We start from the raw sequence: 19,667 nt of genomic DNA, 5'->3' as shown, positions 1-19,667 counted from the left end.
AACTTTTTTCTTTCCCCAAGGACTAGGAATAAAACATACAATCAAACAAATCTATAACAAGATTATCATGGAGAATCTAATTTCAGATTCCCACTTTTTGCAAAACTCCCATTCAATCTGAGAGAACTTTTTGATACTTATAAAATCAGACTCGAAATAAATATGAAGAAAGGGCATATTATGACCAAAATTAGTTTCTGAGGGAGTAATCCATTACAGCATTTGTAATAAATGTATATTTCTGAGGAAAAAAATTTGAAAATTCATTTGAAATCATCCAATATATAAGTTTATGTGTGTATCAATAAGTACATGCTGGACTGCATATGATATTCTAATGTATATTTTCACATACTGGTCTTTTAAATTATTAACCCTATTAGGACTTATCACTTTTATCCTTTATTTTATACAAACTCATTGTTTTGAAACTTATTTTTACTTTATGGATCTTGGAAGGGAGCTACTTGGGTCAAGTATTTATTCCTTCTCAATTTCCTCATCGGCAAATTAGGGGCAAAGTTGACCAAATTGGAAAGATGCTGTGTAGTTACTATCAGATAAATACAATTAGGAAGAAATACAAAAAGCAGGTATTTCCCTAAGATGTGAATCATTTAGTCCTATTTTTTAAAGCACAAATTCTTCAAGGTCATTTTTAAATAGCCTGTTGGTTATGAACTGAGGCATCACCAACCTGAATTGTATGTTTCCTCTGTGCCTTTGAGAAACATAATGGAAACACTGAACAACAAGGGAGTGAGGGGGAAGGAACTAAGGAAAGGGCATTTTTCCTCTGAAGAGCTTGGATTCAGATGGATTTCAATACAGAAATGGCAAATTGCAGAAATGTTATGGAAGAAAAGGAGCCACATTACAGATACACTGCAACAATGAAGTATGAGGTTCCTAACTATAGTACTTCACTTCGTCCATGTTACCCGCCTAGATAGTACTCAATGCATTTTTCCTTCGAAATGGGGTTGAAATTCTGATAATGAAGCTAATCCTGCTTAACTGTAGCTATATTACATCTTCTTCTCCTGATCTTAGTTATTGTCTAATTTATGCCCTAAAGCACAATGATTAATATCCTATTTAATTTTATGCTGAAGGTACTGCTCTATTTCATGTAAATGGCTAATCACTTTCTGAATATCATTAAACAATTGGGTTTCAATTTCAAAGTATGTTATACACTTCATGTAACCTAAAGTGCCTTTTCTCCATTAAAGTATTTAAGAGTACAACGTTAGTGAAAATTTAAAGATTACATATGCATCTGAAAGAGCTTACGAAGAAAACTTACATCTACGTTTGTCAAAAGTATAAGTTACTTAGATAAGGTCTAAGTTTTAACTTTATTTTGTAGATCAGTAGGGAACTGGTTAGATATTTTATGAAGAAATGTTTATTCTAGTTAAAAAAAGAGATTGCTTTCTCAGTAAAGCAAAACATTTGACATGACAATAGGCAAACATATTGTTATTAAAAACAAACACACATTTTAAAAACATGAAGTAAAGAATTTATTATAAAATCTATTCAACAAGGTAGAGTATACTTCTCTATAAGATAATACTCTCCCTGGTAGAAAAAGGTAAAATCCTCATCTGAGAAGTTGCTTTGAGATGAGGAGTTACTGATAGTTTCTTGGTATCTGAGGCTCTTCACCCAAGATTTTATTCACATCTCCACTACTGAGATAATAGGAACTGAAGTCGACTGGGTATGACCATACCACATATATACTGCTATCCATAGTATCCAATATTTCCTGAAGAAAATGAACTCACAGGAAAAAAATATCAAAACATTTGAAAAAAATAACTGTTTCAAAAATAAAACAACATGTAGCATTAGAATTAACATCAAAAAAAAAAAAGAAAAAAGAAAAAAGCAGATGAAACCAAGTTTTTGAATTACCCTAAAATAAATAAGGAAATATATTTGTAATAATTTGTAATACAAACCAATAAAAAATAAACATAATAAAGTAACCAAGGAGAAATAGGAAATATGAGAAATATAATTCTTGGTACAAAAACTATAGAGTGAAAAAATAGCATAATGAATATACTGAAAATGGAACAAAATAATTAGTAAAATATAAAACCAGAATAAAGAATCTCCCAGGAGAATGAAGAAAAAGACCAAGAAATAGAACTTATGAAAGAAAACCTAAACAGTATGGAGAACAGAATTGTAAGAGGTAAATACAAATATTGGAGTATTAGATGGAGAGAAAAATAAAATTGGAAGAAAGGAAATATTTTTTAAATAATGTAAATATATTTTCAGGAATTAATAATAAACAAAAACTATAGTATACTTTACTTCATCTTATAATTATTTCATTTTGATTTAAAAATAAAAGTGTCTATTAGAATAGCAAAATGAAAGATAGGAAAAACCTACACTTAAACATATTATTTTGAAACTTAAGAATATACAATGAGAAAGAAAAAAATCTAAAAACCTAAAGAGAGAGAGAAAGCATTATATACAAAGGAACAAGAATCAGATTAATATTGGACTTTTTAATATCAAAATTAAATGAAAAAGGAAAATGAAATAGTATTGCTTACTTGCTAACTCCTGTGCAATATTATGCTGCCTTTCTAACAATAACATTATAAAGATGATGTATAGATACACTAAGTTATCCATTATTATGTCAGTTCTTTTCTTTCTTCATTTGTAATTTTCTCCTTAAATTTTTGTGTGTACTTTTACAGTTTTATTGAGGTATAATCAACACATAATAAATTAAATATATTTGATGTATATAAGTTTATGTTTCAATGTATATACCATATGTAGATATGCAATGAATGTATCTACCACTGCCTACAGTGTCCTTGTGCCCTTTTATAATCCCTTCCTCCCTCTGCTCCTTTTTACCCTTCTCATGTCCCAACTCCCCCAACAATGAAATCCTCAGGCACCTTCTGATCTGCTCTCTGTCATTTTTGGATAGTTTGTATTTTCCAAAATTTTACATAATTATTTAATATGAATTTTTTTTTGCTCCTTTCACTTGGCTTAACTATTTTGCAGTTCATCCATGTTGCAGTATCAATAGTTTACTCCATTTTATTGCTAACAGTATTCCATTGTATGTATATACCACAATTTTTCATCCATTCACCTGTTGATGGACAGTTGGATTGTTTCCAGTTTTGGGCTATTACAGAAAAATCTGCCATAGACATTTGTGTCCAAAAAAATCTGGGATATGGCAAAAGAATGCTCTAGACAAGAAATGTATAGCCTTAAATAATAAAATGAGAAAAATATATTAATTTTTTTGAATTAAATAAACTAACCATCATTCTCAAGAAATTGGGGGTGTAATAACCAAATAAACCCAAAGAAAGTAGAACAGATAATCAAATAAGAACATAAATCAGTAAAGAACAAAACAATAATACAAGGGAACATCCACCAAGCAAAAAAATAAAATAAAATAACAAGATTAACATGCTTCTGGCAAAACTGATTTAAAAGAGAGAGAGAAGACTAAATAAACAATATTTTAACTGAAAGAAGGAAATAAACTACAGTACAAGTTGAGACTTAAAAGGAAATAATATTTTTCTTCCCTAGAATGAGGAGCAAGATAAAAATGCCTGTTTTCACTACCTCTGTTCAATACAGTATTGGAAGTTCTAGCCAGAGTAGTTAGGCAGAAAAAAGAAGCAAAATGTCATACATGTTGAAATGTAATAAGTGAAATGATCTTTGTTCACAGATGATATAATCTCATATTTAGAAAACCCTAAGACTATACACACACACACACACACACACACACAAGCACACACAGAGCTAATAAATTTATTCACCCAAGTTGCAGCACATAAAATCAGCATGCAAAAATCAGTTACATTTCTATATGTGAACAATGAACAATCTGAAAAAAATTAAGTGTACAAGTCTTTTGCCTCCTGTATTAAGTTTATTCCTAAGTATTTTGTTCTTTTTGATTCTATTTTAAATGGAATTGTTTTCTTAATTTTTTTGTTCACATTGTTCATTGCAGCAATTTGGAAGGAATTGGAGACCTTTATCCTAAGTGAAGTATCTCGAGAATGGAAAAACAAAGACCATATGTACTCTTTAATAAATTGTAACCAACTGATGGGCACACAATTGCACAGAGGGAAGTAGAAGTCATTGGAAATCAACCAGAGGAAGGGAGAGAAGGGGAGGGGTAAAAACCTACCTCACAGGTATAATGAACACCATTCTGGTGATGGGCACATTTATAGCCCTGACTCAAGCCATGTAACAAAAACATTTGTACCCTCTTAATATTTTGAAATTTAAAAAAAGACTTGTACACTAAAAACTAAAAAGTACTGCTGAAAGAAATTGAAGAAGAAAGCAATGGAAAGACATTCTGTGTTCATGGGTGGAGAGACAATATTATTAATACATCCAAAAGCAATCTACAGTTTCAATACAATCCATATCAATTCCCAGCTGCATTTTTTGGAGAAATAGAAAAATCCTGGACCCTTATCCCTGAGAAATGAAAACTTAAGTTCACAAAAAAGTATGTGCACAAATGTTCATTGTAGCTTCATTGTAATCACACAAAACAGGAGACAGCCAGATGTCTTTCAATAGGAAAACTGTTGAACAAATGCTGGTACATCCATACCATAGAGTAGTATTCAGCAATAAAAAGGAATCAACCCTTGAATATCCAAAGCAACCTGGATCAATTACCAGAGAATTATGCTGAATGGGGAAAGAAAGCCAATTTCAAAAGGATTGGATTACATTCTATTTGATTATTTTTATACAGCATTCTAAAGTTGACACAATTCAAGAAATGAAGAACATTTTAGTGTTTGTCAGGGGTTGAGGGGTTGTGATGGAAGTAGGTAGGTAAGCAAGTGGCTGTAGATATAAAAGGGTAACAAGAGAGATTCTAGTGTTGATGGAAATGTTCTGTATCTTAGCTGTATCCATGTCAATATCCTGATTATGATATTGTACTATAGTTTTATAAGATGTTATCATTAAATCAGTATATAAGAGATTTCTTTGTATTAGTTCTAATAACTGTATATGAATCTGCAATTACCTCAAAATAAAAAGTTTAATTAAAAAAAAAAGGAAAGGAAAAGTTGTCTTAAAATTCATATGGAATCTCAAACTCTGAATAACCAAAACAATCTTGAAAAAAAACAAAGTTGGAAGACTCACACTCTGGATTTCAAAACTTATCACAAAGCTACCATAATCTAAACAGTATGATTCTGACATAAAAATAGGTATATAGACCTATGGAGTATAATATCAAGCCCAAAAATAAACCCTTAAACATATGGTCAAATTATTTTTGACAAGGTAACCAAGACCATTCAATGTGGAAAAGACATTCTTTTCAACAGCTATGTTGGAAAAACTGGGTATCAACATGCCAAAGAATGATGTTAAATCCTTATCTTATGCCATATGAAAAATAACTCAAAATGCATCAAATATCTAAATTTAAGAAATAAAATTATAAAACTCTTAGAAGAAACCATAGGGTAAAAACTTCATGACACTGGATTTGGACATGATTTTGTGGATGTAATATCAAGATCACAGTAAACAGAAGAAAAAATAGATAATTGGCTTTCATCAAAATGTAAAACTTTGTACAACAAAGGACACTATCAAGAGTGTGAAAAGACAATCCACAAATGGAAGAAGAAATTTGCAAATCATATATCTGTTAAGAGATTAATATATAGACCATATAAAAAATTTAAAAAAATAAAAACTCCAAATCAACAACAATAATGAAAAAATGAACAACTCAATTTCCAAAATGGGCAAAGACTTGAATAGACATTTCTCCAAAGAAGATATACAAACAGTGAATAAGCACATGAAAAGATGACCAACATCACTAGTCATTAGGGAAATGCACATCAAAACCACAATGTAATACCACTTCATACTCATTAGGATGACTACTATCCAAAGGAAAAAAAGGAGGGTGAGTAGCAAATGTGGTGAAGATGTGGAGAAATCAGAACACTGGTGTATTGTTGGTAGGAATGTTAAATATTGTGGCCATTGTGGAAAACAGTGTGGTGGTTCCTCAAAAAGATAAACAGAGAATTAGCACATAATCCAACAATTCCACTTCTAGAAATATACCCAAAAGAATTGAAAACATGGAATTAAACAGATCATTTCACCAATGTTCACATTAGCATTATTTATAATAGCCAAAGAGTGGAAACAACCCTAATGCCTATCAACAGATGAATGTATAAATAAAATGTGGTATATACCTATAATGGAATATTACTTGTCATGAAAAAGGAACAAAATTCTGATACATGCTACAACATGGGTGAACCCTGAAAAAATGATGCCAAATGAGATAAGCCAGACACAAAAGGATAAATATTGTAAAATTCCACTTATATGAGGTACCTAGAACTTTTAAATTCACAGAGACAGAAAGTAAAATAAAGGTTACCAGGGGTTAGAGGTAGGGAGAAATGGGGAGCTATTATTTAATGATTACAGAATTCCTGTTTGGGATGATGAAAAAGTCCAGGAAATAGATAGTGATGATGATCTCACAATATTGTGAATGTACTTAATGCCACAATTATACACTTAAAAATGATTAGAATGGCAAATTTTATGTTATGTATATTTTATCTCAGTAATAAAAGATAAAATACTACTGACAATTTGCCAATGATTATGAATGTTTAGACAGAATGCAAAAATTTCTAGAAAAATATTGCTTAGTAGAACTGATTGAAGAAGTAATTAAGAGCTTGAACATTCTTATGATTACTGAAGAAATCAAAATAAACAAACATATTTTACAAGGAAAATATCTAGACTAGATAGTTTTATGGGGAAAAGTGTCATATTTTCAAGAAATCTATCATGCCATTTTTGTAAAAATGATTCCAAACAATAGAGGCAAAAGGGAATATGTCCCCATTTACTGTCACCAAAAATCATACAAAGACATTATGAAGAAGGAAAATTATAGGCCAATTTCACTCATGATTATAAATCTTAAGCAAAATATTATTAGCAATTTGAATCCAAGACATCATAAACAAGATAATTTTCCATAATCAAGTTGGGTTTCCCATAAGTATATTTTATGATTTTAAAAGAGAAAAAGACATCTATGACCATCCCAATAAATTAAAAAAAAACATTTGATAAAAGTTAATACCATTTACGATAAAACTCTTAGTTCATCAGGAATAAATGGATCTTCTATAGTTTGATAAATGTCTGAAACTTTAGAGCAAATATAATTCTAATTGATAAAACATTAGAATTACTCCCTTTGAGATCATTCTTTTTGACATTTAAATTTGTATTTGAAATTCTCGCCAAGGTAATAAGGTAAAAGAAGAAAAGTGATATGTTTACATATCAAATATTCCTCTTTAAGTAGAATGTAGTTTTAAGAGAAAACATGTAAATTACAAAATGTCACACACAGCATGACATCCTTTATATACACAAAGTTAAAAACAACTAAAATATGGCCTCCTTAGCATATGGTCTCTTTTCTCTCCATATACTATATCTGATTGGTCACTCAGTTGTGACATTTTTTTCCTTTAAATCATTTCTCAGTTTAAATTGTCTTCTCTATTCTCATACCTCAAGATCATTGGGGCCCTATGTCTAAATTATTCCCCTCCAACCACTGTCCTTTCATACCTCTCAATTAACTCCCAACTGCTCCTCTCAAACAAACTCATATTTTAGAAATATAACTTTCTGGTCTCTCCCTAAAATCTAAAATCTCTCCCTTTTAACTCATATCTTAAATCCAAATTCTTGTGTCTAGCTTTCAAAATTTCACTATATGGCCACACTTTATTCAACATTATTGCCCACTACTCTCAAGTTACAAAAGATTCCTCATTACCACATATCCACATATTATGCCCACACTTCCAACAATAGATTTCAGACTCCAGTAGGAGAGAGAGGGTCAAGGAGGAAGATTGTTACCACAAGGAATCTGTGAATCTACATATGGGAAATATTTTTAAGGATATAATAAAATACAAACATTATCACAACATATATACTAAGCTATAGGTTGTTTAGTATTCATTATATACCAGGTATTAAGCCAAGCATGTTTCATAACAATAATTTAAATAGCAATGTCTCAAGTAACCTTTATAAAAACTCTATGGGGTAAGTATTAGAAGTACCACTTTAAATGTAAATTAATTAAAGCTCTGAGAAATGTAGTAATTATATCAAGATTATACAGCTTTATAAATAAATACATACAGGGCTTGGATTCAAACCCAGTCCTGTCTGACAGAAAGGCTGGATTCTTAATTACCTTACCCCATTGTGAAAGGGCCCTTGCCTTTAACAGTTTTAAGTGTTTTCAGTGCTCAAAAAGGATGGAAGGAATCGGATTATATTTTTCTCAGTTTTACTCTTTGCTACTGCTATTTTCCGCACCTCAAATTTCCTCACCACTTCAATAAGCATGAAAATCCAATCTGCCCTCTAAGGCTCAACTTAGGGTAAGCTCTCTTCAACATTCTTCCTCAAACCAGCCTGGTTTTCCTCTTCACCCAAATACTCTAGGAGTAATAAACTTGTCATAATTTTTCTAATTTGATTTATATTATTGTTTTATCACTCTTAATTTTTACTCATTTAGCAAGAGAGAGGGCACCACAGCATATACTCATCATGTTCCTGAGAATGGATTATTTATGTAAATAAAATGCTGAGAATTTTTGGAAATATATGTGTATGTGCGTGTATGTGTGTGTGTGTGTGTGTGTGTGTATAAGCTCATTATAAATACAAAAAGGATAGAAAATCTTATGTATAGTCATGTATTATATTTCCAGATAATTTCCTAGTGTAGATATAAAAAGGAAAAATATCCTAATTCTTATGTGTGTGTGAGAGAAAGAGACATCATATATTTAGACTAAGTTTCAAGGGAACTTAAGGAAAATTTTTGAGTTGTTTGGATCCTCTATTTTGCTTTTTGTGGAGACATTCACTGTGAATGTAAAATGGTAAAAGAAGTGAGTATGAGACTATTAGAATAACCATGGACACAAATGGATTAGTAAATTGTGGTATATGTATACCATGGAGTATTACTCAGCTACAAGAAATAACGGTGATACGACATCTCTTTGGTTCTCCTGGAGAGAGTTGGAACCCATTATATTAAGTGAAGTATCCAAAGAATGGAAAAACAAGCATCACATGTACGCACCAGAAAATTGGTTTCCCTGATCATCACCTAAATGCACATCGAGGAATGATACCAACTGGATATCAGACTGAGGTGGGGGTGGGGGGAGGCGATGGGTGTATGCCTACATGATGAGTGCGTTGTACACCGTCTGGGGAATGGTCATGCTTGAAGGTGCTGACCCGGGGAGGCGGGGGATGGGGGGAGGGGATGGAGGTATGACTACATGGTGAGTGCCAGGCGCACTGTCTGGAGAATGGACATGCTTGAGGCTCTGACTCAGGGGGATGGGCGGGACATGGACAAAGTATATAACCTGAGCTTTTGTACCCCCATGATGAGCTGAAAAAAAAAAAAAAAAGAATAACCGTAGACATAAAAAAGGCTAAAGCAGGTATAAAAAGAATCACTGTAGGGCGCATACACTATACAATGTATGCACACATGAAAAACTGGTGTTTGAAAGATTATTGTCTTTCCTTTAGGGTTTTTATCGATTTACATGCCATAAACCAAATTTTCCTGGTTTTAGGACACACACCATTGATTATTTCCCTCTTAACTTATTTTCTTTGCTAAAGCAGAGCTATGAGGTTTGAATGATAAACTTTGAACAGAGAAATCCCACTGTGTTATTAATTGCTATTATTTTTGTCCTATTATGAGTAAATAAAAGTAATGTGTTGAGCTGGAGTGGGAGATCACTTGTCCTTCATTAGCTGGTTTATATAATGCAAGTAGAAAAGATAAATATTAAAACAGAAAATGATAGCATAAATACTTTTACATCATACATTTTATATACACATAATCTATTTAGTGCTAAATTAATAAAAGCAATTATTAAGTTAAAAAAACTGCAACAAACAGTGGGAAACCTTCACCTTTTTGATAAAAAAGTCACAACAAAACATTAGTTCTGATAATTTTTTACTAAATAGACTATCATAATTTTTTTCCTGTAGTTGGGAACACTAAAAACAATCCTTTAAGTAAATAGACTTGGCAATACAGCAGATTACATTCTAAGCATTTCAAAGCTCAATTTCTACATACCTTGTTTTATTGACTATTAAGTATATAAAGTTTAAATTCAGTAGTTAAGGTGGTTTCATCTCCAAACACTGAAAGAATTCCAAAATGTACTTGCTCACCAGTTTTAACTTTGAAGTGTCTATAACCTTCACGATAGCAATGGTTTTCTCTTTCTCCTTCATCATTCTCTTTTCCTTAAACTTGGAAACAAAAAGCAGGAAAACTACACAGAAACTTCTGTACTAAGGTGAACTTTGGTTCTTCTTTGGACTTTAAGACTAATCTGGTCTAGACTGTGATTGACAGAAGCTTGTTCATTGATGTTATGCAGTCCTTTCAAGTTCCAACCAAGCACAAGGGGTTGTTAATATTTACTCATTCCTCATCTCTGAAATGGTCTTGAACTATAACAGTTTACTTAGATTTTCAAATGCCACCAGCATTTACAGACACCTGATTGAAAAATACTTATATATGTTAAAAGAAATGAGTTACTATGAACAACCATGTCTCTGAAACAAAGGGGTGAAACTAAGACCAATGGGTGGAAGTTATAGATAGACAGATCTAAACTCAGAGGCTAAACAATCATTCAGCTGGAGTGTGGCAGAAGATCAGATCAGTTTTAGTTCCCTTCAGATCCTTCGATTCTACAGTTGTATGAAGTGGCTACTTTCTTGAGACCACTAGCACAGCAGAGTGGGTAGGATCACTGCATTGGTTCCATACAGGACTGAATTAAAGCCTCCATCCTGCCATTCATTAACTGTGTGAACTTGGGCGAGTTACTGAACTTCTCTAAGACTCTTTCCCCATTTGTAAAATGATAATAGGTAATTCTAGTCCCAATTTCGTAGTTTTGCTGTGAATATTAAATGAAATTTTTCACAGAAAGTATTTTGCACCATCCTTGCCACCTAGTTTAAGTATCCAATACATGGTAGTTATTATTATTGTTGTCTTTATCCTTATTGCTACTGCTTTTTATCCATTAAAAATATTCCTAAATAGGAATTGTAATGGGAAAAATTATTTTCAATACTATGTGAGAATTTTAGGGTAATGTATTTAATATGCATTTGTTGCGCATCTGTGATATGTTAGGCATTCTGCTGATACTAAGAATAAAATAATGAACAGGTCACTGTTCTAGGCTGCATGAACACAGCACTGAAAAAAACAGTGATAAAATGCCTGTCTTCAAGGATATAAATTCTAGGGGTGAAAGCACACAATACATAGGTTAACACAATAATAAATAATTTTTGCTATTCTACTTATAAATGTCAGAGAATATATAAAATAAAATATTGATTTGGGGAGTCAGGGCATGGGGTGTTTTAGCTAGGGTAATTTGGAAAGCCTCTCTGACAAGGTGACAAAGATGCAAAGATCTGGGACAAAAGCATTCTAAACAAAGAAAAGGAAGTTTCATGGTTCTAAGATGATAATAGGCTTGTCATGTTCAAGCAGCAGGAAGAACACTATTGAGTCCAGGCCCTAAAGTCAAAAGGAAATGCTGGCTGTGATAAGGTGTCTGGATTATATTCTGAGTATTTCAGGAAATTAATAAAATGTTAAGCAGGGAGAAAGAGGATCTGTTTATTGCTCTAGCAAGATTATTCTGGCTGCTCTGTGAAGAACAACTGAAAGGGAGCAAAAAGTAGCAGGGAAGCTAAGTCAGAGCCTGTGGCTGTAGCAGGAGATGATGGAACATGATGGTGAGAAGCAGTGAGATTCTGGAAATTTTGCATGTGGATGACAAGAATATCCTGATAGATGTGGGTGTGGAAGCAAGAGAGAGAAGAGCAAAAATGAAGTCCTTTTTTTTGGTTTTACATCGACCCAAAGCAGATTTTTTGTGGGGGAGAGCTTTTTTTCAGCCATGTTAGGTTTAACATGTCTGTTAGAACCACAAAACACATCAAGTAAGCAGTAGGATACAATGAGTCTGGCAAGAGGGGCAATATCTAGGCTGGAGATGTGTTGAGATCACCTACAGGGTGTGTACAGATATGTGAGAAAAGAGAGCTGAAGATTGAGCCTTGGCACACTTCAGCACTTAGACATCTGTTAGAGGAGAAAGAACCAATAAAATGAGTAGAAAACCAGAGAATATGATGCCACAGAATCCCAGAAAGTACTTTAAGAAGAAAGAAGTCACCAACCATGTCAAATGCTACAAAGAAGTCAAGTAAGAACGAAAAATTTGTTATTGGCTTTTGCATCGATTGGTTTTAAAAACCCTTTTAGAATTGTGAGGATAAAAACTCTATTGGAGAAGAGAGAATAAGAGGTGAGGAAGTGGAGGCAGGAAGAAAATAGAGGCAATGAGCTTTCTGTGCAGAGGAGTCATGAAATAGCATGGTAGCCAGAAAGCAAATGAGTTCAAAGGCAGATGTTTGGTTTGTTTTGTTTTTAATGGGTGTTATTAAATACCAGTGTAATGCTGATGTTTATAATCCAATAGATCATCACATACTGATGATCCAAGAGGAGGACCTACTTAGAGTAAGTCCTAAAGTGAAGTCTTTGGAAGAGTAAGAATGTGTGGGATCCTGGACACAAGTGGTAGCTAGGGTTGACTTTAGATTATGTGCTAGGAAGATTATTCTATTAATAGAAGGGATAGCATAAAAATTAAAACAGATGCAGATGGTCTAATATTAATAGAATTGGCAATGCAAAGTCAATGAGTAAGTTTTAATCTGATTGCATATATTTTCTCTCTGAAACATGTCATGACAGGGAAATCCTCTGAAAAGTGGAGAATGGATCTTAGAGACTTGAGGAGTGATGAGAGGGTATTAAATAGTTGTCTCAATTAACAGGAATTTTACAAGGAAATAGCAGTAGTACTATCTGGCAGTGGTAATTACCCCTGTGAAATTTTGGCGCTATATTTGGAGTGAGTACCATGAGAAATGTGGTGAAATCCTGCCCATTCATCTGCTTAGGTTAAGATGTAGCATAAGATAAGAGATGATTTTAACGGGGATTGCGGTTTGGCCAGGAAAAGTAAAATGAAGGAAAATGGGGACTTGTTAAGAGTGTTTGCAGAAGAATTGGTTATCGTACTGGACCAAGGACTCTAGACAGATTAAGGACGAAATTTTTAAAATGCTGTGAGTGGGAAGTAGTAGTTATTGAAAACAGTCCACTGATCTTAGAATCTCATCAAGCTTGAATAGTAACGAAACTAAACCACTAGAGTAAGTGCACTGAAAAAATAGAATGCAATGGTCAAAAGTGTGGAATAAAAATGTAAAGGATACAGAGAAATTGGTCATAACAAGCTCTAGGATATGACCCTGTAAGGGGATGGTTGAAAGCGGGAGGAGAAGAATACCACTGATGCTAACGAGCTGGAGACACTGAGAAGATAAACCGTCGAGAGCACAGCTGACTTGGGTGGACGTTTCCTGCGCCCTGGCTCTTTGCAGTCCAGTCTGTGCCGTTGTTGCAGTAAGACCTAATTAACAGGTGGATAACTCTCCTGACCAAATAGAAATTGAGGGGTAACTTTGGCTTAATTATTCAGATTCTAGTGACTAATTACTCACCATTATTGCTGGATCAAAAATACCTGGGCTAAATTGATCTGTGAACACCTTGAAGCAATGCATTCAACCTGATTAATCTGAGGAACCACCACAAGTAGCCCAGGCTTCCCCTCAGCAACTTCCTAGTTTCCCACCAGCAGAAATTATAACATGATTTTCTACAAAAAATATGCAAATATTTAGAAAGTCTCTGTTATATCATAGGTGAATTCTTAATAATTATGATTATTGATAAATATCCTCATTTTTGAAGCTTACCGTGATGGACATCTGTTGATTTAGCCTGACTAGAATCTGCTCACATTTATTTTGGTAACTACTCCTGTTTCCTTTGTTCTCACTTTGAGTCTAGATAATTTGTTGGGGGACACTGCTCAATATACAGCTCTAGGGTGGGCCTAAGATCCAGAGAAACTGGCTTAGAGATAGAGATGTGACAAAAGTTACTCCAAAAGCGATTATCCCAGAGCTTTCACAGGAATGAAGGGGTAAATAGGTCTCCTTCTCTTAGATTGCCCACCCTGACTGAATGTATTCATTAGAATGCATGTGTTTGTGAGAATCCAAAAATCCTGACATAACTAGCTTATAAAATAAAAGGAAAATATTACATAATGTGAAATCCATAGGCAAATAATTCTCCAGGGACATATAAGCAGAATATCTCCTGATTCTTTGTATCTCTTTGTTTCTTTTGTTTCTCCTCAGTTTATCTACCCTTTGGCAAGAAAATGGCTACAGCAGCTCTGTAAGTCACATTGTCGTGTGACATCCTGGACAGGCAAAAACCTTCTCTTTCTTGAAACTACTTTATAGTTTGAGGAAAACGTTCTAGCAGGTCTCAGTGATCTGCTCAATATGCCAGAATTGTAGCACAAGCCCATTCTTAAAACAATTTCTGGCAAGGGAAATGGGGCCAACAGAATTGGTTTAAATTAATCAGAAACTTCCTCTTTCTTGCGAAGGAGTGGATGTCTGAAAAAATCTAGGTTAGCAAGAAAAAAGTGTATGTGTGACTGGGAATAGGCTATGACAATGTCTGTTCAACAGCTGAGAATAAAGCTAGCACAGAAGAAAACAGAGGCAAATTTACAAAGGATTGCCCAAATACAATATTACTTAGGGATTTTTAGGTGGCATGAACCAATAAATTCCTTTCATGCTTAAACCCCATACGAGTCAGGTTATACCACCTGCAACCAAAAGTTCACTAGCTAATATACTTAACTCAAAGCATTCCTCTGACTCTAACAAGTCTTTACTTTTATCTACATAAACTATAAAAATCCTTCAGTGTTTTCTGCCTCTATTCTACCAGCTATTCTTATACATTTCCTTTTTTTTATCACTTCTTGCCTTACATAGTTCTCTTAACTTGCTACTTTTCTGCTTTCACATCTATCTCTTAAAATCTTAACTAGTAGCACTTCATAACTATATTTCAAATATCATCTCTTCCCAAAGCATTTCCAAAAATTCTCACTTTAGCATGATTTCTCCTTCATTCAAGCTGCAGAGCAACTCTCTGACTAGCATTTAAAACATACACATGTAGTCTAAAAACAGCCTCAGAGATCAATATTTTTAATTATTCCCATAATGCAGAAATAGCAAAGCAAAGGTTAAGTGACTCATGCAGTGCCTAGATTAGAACCTGTGTTTGACACAGATCCACATTCTTTCTGTCCTTGCCTCTCAGGTACAACTCATCGTGCTGCCCCACTGCAATGTCGACTCTTGACATGGGAAGTGTTGTCTCACTTATCTTGTAGTTTTGTATTGTGCGAGTATTATGCTTTGCATATAATAGTGTGTAATAAATATTTGGTTAATTGGATTTCTTCGTTTTATATGTGGATCTAGAATTTTCAATGATCATTGATTGTCCACGAACAAATATTCCTTATATAAATACAGATAGGCCAGTAGTGTCCATTTTTTTAAAAGTACATTCCGTGTATCAAAAGCAAATTCATGATAGTCATTACCACCAATTTTTACTGAGTAGTCCATTCTACATGGCCTCTACAAAACAAGTAGATAATTTGACAAAGAGAATATTTCAGTATATAATTTCAATGGAGTAAGTACCATGTACAAGGAAGACAAGATTACAGGAAATTAATATTATTTCCTCAAACCCACAAGTTGAATACTGGTTAAGAACACAGCATCCTCATGCTGTGAAATTAGACACGGAGAAATTAGCATTAATAACATATTTATCTAGAGAATTAGTCAGTTTTCATATAACTATGCTATTTGAAATCTAAAGAGAGACAAGGTAGAAAGAGTTGTCATTCCATCCTAAAAAAGAAAAAGAAAAACAAAGCCTGCAACCAAAACCAGATTTTAAACCTCATCCAGTATTTGGCAGGTAATATTAGTATTAGTGACCTGCTCTATGTGAAGGTCCTGCATGCCAGAGAAAAAGAGGAAAGAGATACTTCTTTCATTAAAGTCTATTTAAGAATTAACAAAGAAAAAAGGGATACTTTCACCAATTTTTTTCTTAAGGCCCTAAATTTAAAACATCCCATATAGCATAGCCCAGCCCCTTGACTTATTGATGAACAGTTCACAATATTCGATATAGTCAGAATTTACTTTCTTAAACTGAAATGTTTAAAAGTAATAATTCAATTACAATTTTCATATTATTTTTTCTCATGTTTTCTAAATGGCCATAAACCATAAAAAAACAGACCAATAATCATACTTCAAAATATATCAAAAGAACTTACCCACTCTTTACATATGACATTTTTTGTGATTCATAAATGAACAATCAGAAGGCAATGGCAGTCAAATGGAAGATATTATCTTTTCATTGAATATTATTCCATGTATTTGTACTTATTTCAACACAGAAGTCTTCCCATATGCTTTAAAGTAGGGTGAAGCCTATCCTACCTCTTTACAATACAACTTTAACCTATGTTTCCTGGCTTAGAAGTAAATTTTTATTTATAATTGCTGCAATCTTTTTCTTTCCTCTAAAAAGGCATAGAGCCTCTGAATCTGATAGTTATTAGTCATGGTAAATAGTCAAAATTTAGTCATGACCTTATGAAGGTATTCATATATGCTGTGCTTCAAAAAGAAAATCTGAAGATTAAATTACTCATAGAAAATGCTATAGCAGATTAGATATATAATTAGATGCATGTATATAGAGATTAGATAGATACAGAGATAGATACAGAGAGAGATAATAGTACAAGATCTATAATTTTCCTTAATAACATTATGTAATCTTTTTTCTGTACCAACAAATATTTTCTAATATTCATCTTTTATCTTGTCTATTTCAACAGTGCAGAACATCATTTACTAACCAAACAAGTTTTATTTTATTTTTTATCACCAGAAGCTATTTATTTCAGTTTCAATGACTTCCTTTGGTCTGGAAACACTTACTGTTCTTTGCATTAGCAGAGGAGAGTCTGTTCCTTCCTCTTTAAAACTTGATTCCATACCGATTATATCCTCAATAACGTCCTCCATCTAGCAAAATATAATACATTTAGAATATTGTACATAGTAATAAAGTTGTGCTTCACTTTGAATCAGAGAGAAAAATTCTAGTAATCTTTAAAAGTTTCTTAGACACTTTAAATTGAGGTTATATGCATATCACAACCCAGAATATTTTAGAACTGAAAATGAGGTAATCCTGACACTCTTTGATCAGTTGCTTTTCCTTGCATTTGCTTCCACAGGCTGACAGATGACAACTGGGCAAAGCACCTTGGGATGGTCCCTTGGAAATCATTACCTACTTAAAGAGTGGTTATCAGGAAGTATCTAGAGCCAGGCAGAGCCCATATAATTATCATGTACAGAGATGACTTCCTACAAACTTTATTTTTCTTTTAAAATGTTTGATTGCATCTTATAGGTGAATATCCAAATATCCATGGTCAAATTAGATATATTAATATAATACATGGAAACATATCATGCCATCTTCTTTAATGACCAATGATAATACTAATAATAGCAAAAGCAATAACAACAACAAAAATAATCATAGACATCTTAAATAGTAACTATAAAAATCACATATGTAGTGCATGACATGTGTCATCACTTCTAAGTGCTTTGAGTATATCAGGTCATTTAATCTTCACAACAACCCTATGAAATGAGTACTGCTATTGTCTCCATTATATAGATGAGGAAACTGAGAGAAAAAGTAGTTCAATAGCTTGTCCCAGATTATATATTAATAGTTAGGGAGTGGCATGGGGAGGACTGATATCGTGGAAATCTGGCTCTATTGTCCTAACCCCAAACAGCTTTCTATTCCCTTTCTCAACTCCTTTCTAAGATAGACTTCCTCCCCTTCTGTACTTTAGCTGGGGGAGATTTAAAAAGCTTATATTTAAAAATATATATATACCTGCTTCTCTCTCTTTCTGTTCTAGCTCTAGATCTCCTCTCTCATCATAGTCCCTTTTGTGAAATCTTAAAGTGATATAAACTCAAAGATATTGTGAATGCTGAATTTATATTATATAATGGTAGTGATATGAGTTTCCCATGCTATGTACAGACACACCAAGGAATAAACTCTGGTAGACATAGAAAAATACCTCATTATTCCCTTGATGTTATCTCCTAAGGAAGATTTCTGGCAACTTCAGAGAATCAAGTATTGAGAGACTTCCAATATACTCCCAAAGGCAATATGACAAACATTTGGAACACTGTTCATATATTAATTTAACAAACATTTATTAAGTAAGGTTTATTGCAAGCTCTTATGATAAGAACTGGAGTTATCATACCTAACAGCATGAAGTTCCTGCCCTTATGGAGCCCAGATTCTTAAGGAAACAGACCATAAACAGCTTGATAACAAACAATGGACTGAAGAAACTAAAGCAGGTAGGAGATAGAGCTTTATGGGAGTAGATGTTACTTGAGGAAGTGGTCAGAGAAGGATTTATTGATATTTTGACAGAGACAAGAATAAGGGTGGTCCTTGGAAAGGAAGTGAGAATGCAAAGACCTAAGGTGGAAACAAGCTCAACATGTTTGAGAAAGAGTGAGAAGGCCAATGGGAATGGAGCAGAGTGAACAAAGTTAAGAGGGGTTTGAGATGATGTCCAAAAGTAGTCAAGGAACTGACATTGCAGAATTCTGAAGGTCTGTGGGTTCCCATAGAAAATTTCTGCAATTATGGGAATGCCCTATATCTGCACTGTCCAATATAGTAGCAGCCAACCACATATGGCCACTGAGCACATGAAATGTGAACAGCGTAACAGAGAAACTGAAATTTTTATTTCATTTAATTTTTAAAATGTTATTGAATTTGAGCTAATTTAAAATTAAATTTAAGTAGCCACATGTGGCTAGTGGGTACCATATTAGAGAGTGTAGCTCTAGTTATGGTCAGGACTCTGGATGTTATTCCATGAACATGGAGAGATCTTTAAAGGATCTAGCATAACAGATAGATGCGTATGTTTTGTTTCTTTTGTTTAGTCCAGTCTCTGAAGTAAATTCTTGTTTGTTATTGGACTCAATTTTTTTTCATACTTTACTCATATTCCACAATTAAATGGACAAGAAATTTATACTGAACAGGTGTGAAAAGACCTGAGGAAAGAAGAATGTCCCACTCCCTTCTATCTTTAATTCTTCTCTTTTGACTATAAATATGCTTAGGTTTCTCTTATTCCAGAAAGCTTTTCTTGGTTACATGTGAAAGTTCGCCGTCCTTTGGAGGCTCTGCTTTTGCCTTTAACACCACTATTCCTTATTTCTGTTATCCGCCTACGTGACTATCTTTTCCCCTGATTTATAGA

The 19,667-nt window shown here is 33.4% G+C and overlaps 1 protein-coding gene across 13 annotated transcripts in view; it reads right to left on the bottom strand.

Moving 5' to 3' along the window:
- Positions 1–19,667, bottom strand: part of TFEC (transcription factor EC) — a 185,034-nt gene that overhangs the window by 18,834 nt on the left and 146,533 nt on the right. For all 13 annotated transcript variants that reach the window (XM_045564403.1, XM_045564398.1, XM_045564402.1 and 10 more), the window contains one exon: positions 17,269–17,355. In XM_045564403.1, coding sequence (XP_045420359.1) covers positions 17,269–17,355 — 87 coding nt within the window. The remainder of the gene's footprint in view (positions 1–17,268; positions 17,356–19,667) is intronic.

This window comes from Lemur catta, chromosome 11, assembly GCF_020740605.2.
Source record: "Lemur catta isolate mLemCat1 chromosome 11, mLemCat1.pri, whole genome shotgun sequence".
In the NCBI taxonomy this organism is placed as follows: Eukaryota; Metazoa; Chordata; class Mammalia; order Primates; family Lemuridae; genus Lemur; species Lemur catta.
This window is presented reverse-complemented; position numbering and strand designations above follow the sequence as displayed.